The sequence below is a fragment of the Saccostrea cucullata genome, unplaced genomic scaffold, assembly GCF_032062105.1.
Source record: "Saccostrea cucullata isolate Sc308-1 unplaced genomic scaffold, CSIRO_AGI_Scuc_v1 ctg10360, whole genome shotgun sequence".
Lineage (NCBI taxonomy): Eukaryota > Metazoa > Mollusca > Bivalvia > Ostreida > Ostreidae > Saccostrea > Saccostrea cuccullata.
Window position 1 is genome coordinate 10,001 of NW_026924541.1, and position 6,117 is coordinate 16,117.

The 6,117-nt window shown below is 33.8% G+C and overlaps 1 protein-coding gene across 1 annotated transcript in view; it reads right to left on the reverse strand.

Moving 5' to 3' along the window:
- Positions 1 to 5,157, reverse strand: part of LOC134266679 (chitin synthase chs-1-like) — an 11,623-nt gene extending 6,466 nt beyond the window's left edge. The window contains exons 1-8 of the mRNA XM_062748895.1: positions 4,603 to 5,157; positions 3,913 to 4,450; positions 3,030 to 3,786; positions 2,718 to 2,820; positions 2,517 to 2,641; positions 2,333 to 2,425; positions 2,102 to 2,227; positions 1,839 to 1,989 (exon numbers count right to left, since the gene is read on the reverse strand). Coding sequence (XP_062604879.1) covers positions 1,839 to 1,989; positions 2,102 to 2,227; positions 2,333 to 2,425; positions 2,517 to 2,641; positions 2,718 to 2,820; positions 3,030 to 3,786; positions 3,913 to 4,450; positions 4,603 to 5,157 — 2,448 coding nt within the window. The remainder of the gene's footprint in view (positions 1 to 1,838; positions 1,990 to 2,101; positions 2,228 to 2,332; positions 2,426 to 2,516; positions 2,642 to 2,717; positions 2,821 to 3,029; positions 3,787 to 3,912; positions 4,451 to 4,602) is intronic.
- Between the last annotated feature and the right edge of the window lie 960 nt (positions 5,158 to 6,117).

The following is a 6,117-nucleotide window of genomic DNA, read 5'->3' on the forward strand; positions in this document are numbered from 1 at the left end:
CCAAGCCCGGCCCTATAGGTCAGATATCTACGAGGGCTGTTCAATAAATAATGTCCTGAACTATATGACATACATTACAGATATCATATGACATTAAACTTGACTTTCTCTCATTATTGAATCTTTCATGAATTTATAACAGTTCATGTGACCACTTTTCATCACATAGTTTCATCGTGAGAAGCTGGGAAACAAAAGCTTTTCGAGACACTGCATTATAAATGAATGGTAAAGAATCAGTAAACTAGAGTGAAAATAAATGCTACATTAAAGCTGCTGTAAAACTTGTTTAAAATCCCAAAGAAATATTCACTGAAATATGTGACATTTACAGCAACTAATGTCTGTTTCTTACACGCATGGAGCAGGTGGATTTCAATGATAAAAAGTTATATAATGGGCATCAAAAATGGGCACTGTCCTTGCCCACAAAAATCACTTATGTACTGTTCGCCAAATTTCAACAAATAATATTTGATGATGTATGATTGACTTTAAGACACATAGCAAATTTGATAGATATCATATCGGGAGTAGTTTACACAGTTTTAAAAAAAACGTTTGACGGTAAAAAAGCTTGGTACACAATGGTCACCTTATATTTTGAAAAATGTGTGAACACGACAGCGTATACGAAATTCTTAACAATTATTTTAAAATATCAGTAATTGTAGTTATCCACGTTTGTTTTATTTTCAAACAGATATTGGAACATGAATCTATTGCTTAAAACCCTAAAAACAAAATTTACCATAAGATGTACTTGATAAAAACAGCGAATGTCTGACGAGAGCACAGGTATGCAAGAGCACAAAGACAGATGTATATATAATTTTCTTAAAAATTAGTGGTATTGTTGTTCAAATTCGTATTCGGAGAGACAGTTTCATTTCTGGAGGAGTCTAGAAAGCTATTTTTTTTGCAGAAAATCAAAAGGTTTATTAAAGGAAGGACCCAGAATCAGGAATCCACTACATTGAATTTCTTCATGACAGCGTCCATACCCGCATGCCCTGAAGAGTAAAGGGGTTTTCGGGATAAACAGAAAGTTCCTGTTTTTTAACATTAACAATGTTCGCCAGATCTTTGACCTTTTGACTTGTTTCTATTTCCAAACTTGAAAAAAAAACACCTATCAGAAGGAAGAAACAAGTCCGGGAAATCATTGGATCTGCCATTTTCCAGTATACTAAGGGTCATACCCAAAAATGAGTTCAAAAAACAATCAGAAATTGGATCAAAAATGTTACGGAGACGTAATTTGCTTAAAAGAGATTAATAAGTAAAATCATGAAGACTAAATCATTGAAAAGTGTCTTTTGATTCTTTCTGAGCACCGAGGACATTATTTATTGAACGTAGATGAAAGCTGAATTTTATGAATAAAAACGGAAATATTGACGAATAGAAAGCTGAAGTCATCTACATGTAATTTGCCACATACATTTTAGTTATTGGTTGATGACCACCGTCTATCGTTGTTCTACTTTGTCGGACATTTTAGATATTGGTTGGCCATCACCGTCTATAGTTAGTAAAACTTGTTTTAAGTCAGCATTTTGTAAATTCTATGTTTGCAAATATAACACACCACTGATCTTATTTTAGATGATTCATTTCATACTTATTGTAAAACGTTTGATTTCGTATTAAATTTGACTAGGGAAAGTCACCTGTTTCTACTTCTCGAATAGCAAGGGGCCCGTGTTTTATTACCTTTTCACAGAGAGTACTTAAATTATTTTTTGAGCTCGATCACTGCATGTTCTTATCGTCACCTTTTCTCTTTCAATTTCTCTTGTGCATGTGTGTGAGGAAGAATGTGTGTTTTTTTGTACCTGGCTCCAACGTTTACGATGCCTTATTTTAGTTTTGTCTTTAAGGTGCACCACAAGTTTTTGTGATGTTAGTAGCTCCCACTCGAACCTAGCACCATAAGGCGTCTCATATCGCTTTACTTCGTCTAACTCGTATCCACCGTATATTGATCTGAATATTAATAATATAAGTGATTAGTACACTGTCGTCCTCATTTTTGGCTGTAGAGTTCTAAAAGTTGCAATTGAAAAGGTTTTGTGTCAATTTCTATCAATAAACCTACTTTGCTGTTTTTGGAACCACACTTTCAAGTGTCTTGACATAATCATTAACTTCTATGCCTTTCAGTTGTTTAGTACCAGTTTTGTTCTTCCGGATTTTGAAAGCGTCATCGAAGAAGATGTGTACCAGAGAAAATTTCAAAAAGATGAACGTCGAATATGATATAATAATTATCATTGAATTTTACTGCTCATTATTTTTCCTCTCAGTATATAAATGTAATATTTTACCTTCAAATTGATAAAGGTCTTCGTTAAAATATGACTCTTTCTTTGCTTTGATCTTTTTTTCGTACTCTTTTTGAATATATTGTTCATAATCAACCCTGCAATTATGTAGAAATTTTACATATGTAAAACTACTCTACTTTAACACAAAATTTGATTTTTTTTCGATTACCTTGACGAAATACTTACTTAATGATGGATTTCAGTAGCTGTGTCATTTCAGTTTCAGTTTCGTGCCACATGGTTGCACAGAAATACACAAATGGCATATAGTATTCATCACTGTCGATAGAACCCGTAGATTTCTCTTCTTCCTGTAAACAGTATTTTTTTCAAAATCTTATCTGAATTTTTTTTTTTGGAGAAGCAGCCTTAAATATGAAGACTAACCTCACTTTTTTCCTCCCCTCTCTGTTCCCTTGTGTCTTTACATCTCGTTAAAAGTAAAGAAGTATTTAGAAAAATTCCACAGTACGGCGGTTTCCTGAATAATCTGCAAAATTGCAAACATTAATATATACATAAAACCATGCTATATATATTTGAAACAATATATTTACATTTCAAATGTCTTTGTCTGAGTTAAAATTACAAATAGTAAAAATACTTTATTTCTACATAAATGAACAAATACAATTGATAGGCGTGGTTAGACCCTAGTCATAATTAACATACATCATACATTGTATTTTGCATCCTTACCTGTCGCACTTAACTAGCTTGGATCCACTGTTTGTCCAAACGTATAAAGTTAGCAGAATGCATGCAACAAATCCAAAACATCCTGACACAATCAACTGCCATATGTCTTCAATGAATCTTCCTCTTAACTCCCATATAGGTTGCACAATGCTACAGTCCTGGGTAGTCCAGGACAAAGGGCACTTCATAATGGGTATAATCATTAGAGGGGTACCTATCAAACTTAGCACGAGAGGTAAGGAAAAGCAGACGTACTGAAGATTGACTCTACATGCAAATCGTGCACTTTTGAATCCAACAAAGCCCAGAATAACACAAACTATTATAAGAATGTCTATGTCATTTCGTCCACAGCCGTAAGAGAAATAAGACCTGGATTCAAGAATAACTTTACCCGTCAAGGTTTTTACTTTTGAAGTCCCTAGTAAAGAAATAGCTTTAACTGCGTCGTAGTCAGTCGAATCATCGGTCGACATTATTGAAAAAATGATATAAGGAAACGAAATAGACAAAACCACTTTCCATATAGCTGTGAAAAGCAAGACCAGTTCTCTTTTAGACCGAATATATTCCTTGAGAAAATTTTTGAACCTTGCTTTTATACTTTCTAGCTGATTTGTATCCTTTTCGAGAGTTATTGGGGAACTTAACATTAAGAAATTTTCCCAATAAGTCACAGAAACCAGTACCACGGATATTAAAAAACAAAAAATTATAGCAAAATTTTCCTCTCCAGATTTTTCGTAAATATACGAACCTGCAAAACCCAAGGAAATGAGAAAAAAGACAAATCCAACTATTTGTGTAATTTTGAAGACAACGTCATATGACTTGGTGTCATTTTCATTTTTACTTACTGGCAACACTTTTTGTTTTTCATTACCAGATACATTTCCACTTTCTGGCATATCTTTTTCAATATCAGACTCATTTTTACTTTCTTTTTTAACTGCGGGCAATTCTGTTTTAGTATCAAAATCGTTTTTACTTTCTTTTTCACTACTAGGAGCATTTTTAACTTTAAACAATTCTGTTTTAGTATCAGAATCGTTTTTACTTTCTTTTTCACTACTAGGAGAATTTTTAACTTTAGTGTCAGAATCTTTTTTACTTTCTTGCAACTCTTTTTCTTTTCCAATCCCAGAGACGTTTTTTCCTTCAGGTATCTCTTTTTCAATATCAGCATCTTTTTTCCTTTCTGGCAACTCTCTTTTTTTAATACAAGAACCATCGACTACTTTCTGTGTCATAGTTTTTATATCCATTTCAGAGAATTTGAGGTCACAAAACACACTAAAAACTACTGGAAAGAAAATGATGAGGTAAGACAACAGAGAAGCAGTGATTGGGTCAAACGCAGGCAGCACAAGAAAAACAAGAAGACAAAGACCCGTTGTATGAAGTGTCTCCACCAACAGACTCTGAAAGATATTAAGAGGATCTTAATTAATAAGAAGACTTACTATAATGCTTGTTCTTTCTGTCTTGAAGCAACTCGGAAAACTAAACTTACAAGTGTTTGTGAAAAAATAAAATGCAAATAAAATATGACTTAAAACGGAACAAAACCTACCAATATCAACATCTTTAACATTCCTAAGTCACATTCTTGAGTTTCTTTAAAACAGCATCTCCATAGTGAAAGAAAAATTGTGTAGATGTCTGGAACCACTATTACAATAACGAGACCCCAAATCCACATCACATTCACCGAAGGTGTTTCTTCCATCAACTGACATAAATGAGGACTTATTGGAACGCATTCCCAAGTTGCCGGAAAATCCTCCCTTTGAAGAAATGAAGAAACACAGTCAGTGTTATTAGAGTTTTGAGTGCAGTTATATTTAAGGAAGGTTCTGTCCTCCACAAGATGAAGAAGACCGCCCAATTTATTTATAGTTGCGGTTGAAGTAGCTTGTGGTGGATTCAGCTTCCAGATCATTAAATGGACGATAATTCTTGTTAATCCTGTTGATACCAGAACAATGAAAAAGAGTGTGATACTGAATATAATAACACCTATCTTTGTTAAAATGTTCCAATAGGTGTTTGAATCATCAGAGCTTATTGGCGGTGTTTCAGCTACTGAATCCCACAATTCATTCCTACAACAATATTCTATAAACATTATCCAGTAAAGGATTATTTAATTCACATATTGCTGGAAAAAATCATTGACATTATTGAAGAATTTTAATTTGAGGATAATTCCTTCAAAAGACAATGCAAGATTTATAAAGCTAAGAGATCAAATTTAAAAAATTACATTTCTTATACTTGTACATGCATTAAAAATTATAGTGAATGATTTTTTTTATGGTAGATGTAGAGTTACCGGTAGATTTAATGGTAAGCCCTCTCAATAATCTACATACTGTTCGTTATCAGGCTGTTTCTTTGTATCTCCAACTTCCTTTATCTTCTGTTCACTTTCAGATCTGTGAGGAACTTTACCATTACTGCTAGAACTGTAAAATATTATATCTGTTACACATGTGCTATGAAACAAGTAAAAGGATCACTTCATTATAAATAGGGATCTGACCTATAGGACCGGGCTTGGTTTTTTCTCTACAAAAAGCTTGGTTCCGATTAATGGCATTAGGCTGAATACATATAACAATTTGTTTTTCTTAAATCTTTATTTCGGTGATTAGAGATAGGAGGAACCCTTTCATTGATTTTTCTGAGTTTGTTATCTCCAAATGTAATAATTTTTACTTACTTACTTATTGTGCATACCCCCCCCCCCGCCCGCCGGTAATGGTTATGTCTACTGTCTCTGAAATTCTATTTATGTCTATGCTATTTTTCCGTAGATATTATGATGGATATGGAGATGACGAACATTATTCAAGTCCATAAAACAATACCAAATAGGAGGAGAGCAAACACGGACCTCCGAAACATCAGAGGTGGGATCAGGTGCCATGGAGGAGTGAGCATCCCCTGCTGACCGGTCACACCCGCCGTGTGCTCCTTGTCATGATCAGGCAATAACGGAAAAATCCGTCGTCAATTCAGTGTATAAATAATGGACTAACAATTAGTATGATAAAGGTCAGTCAGCATTTGACTTTATGATAAA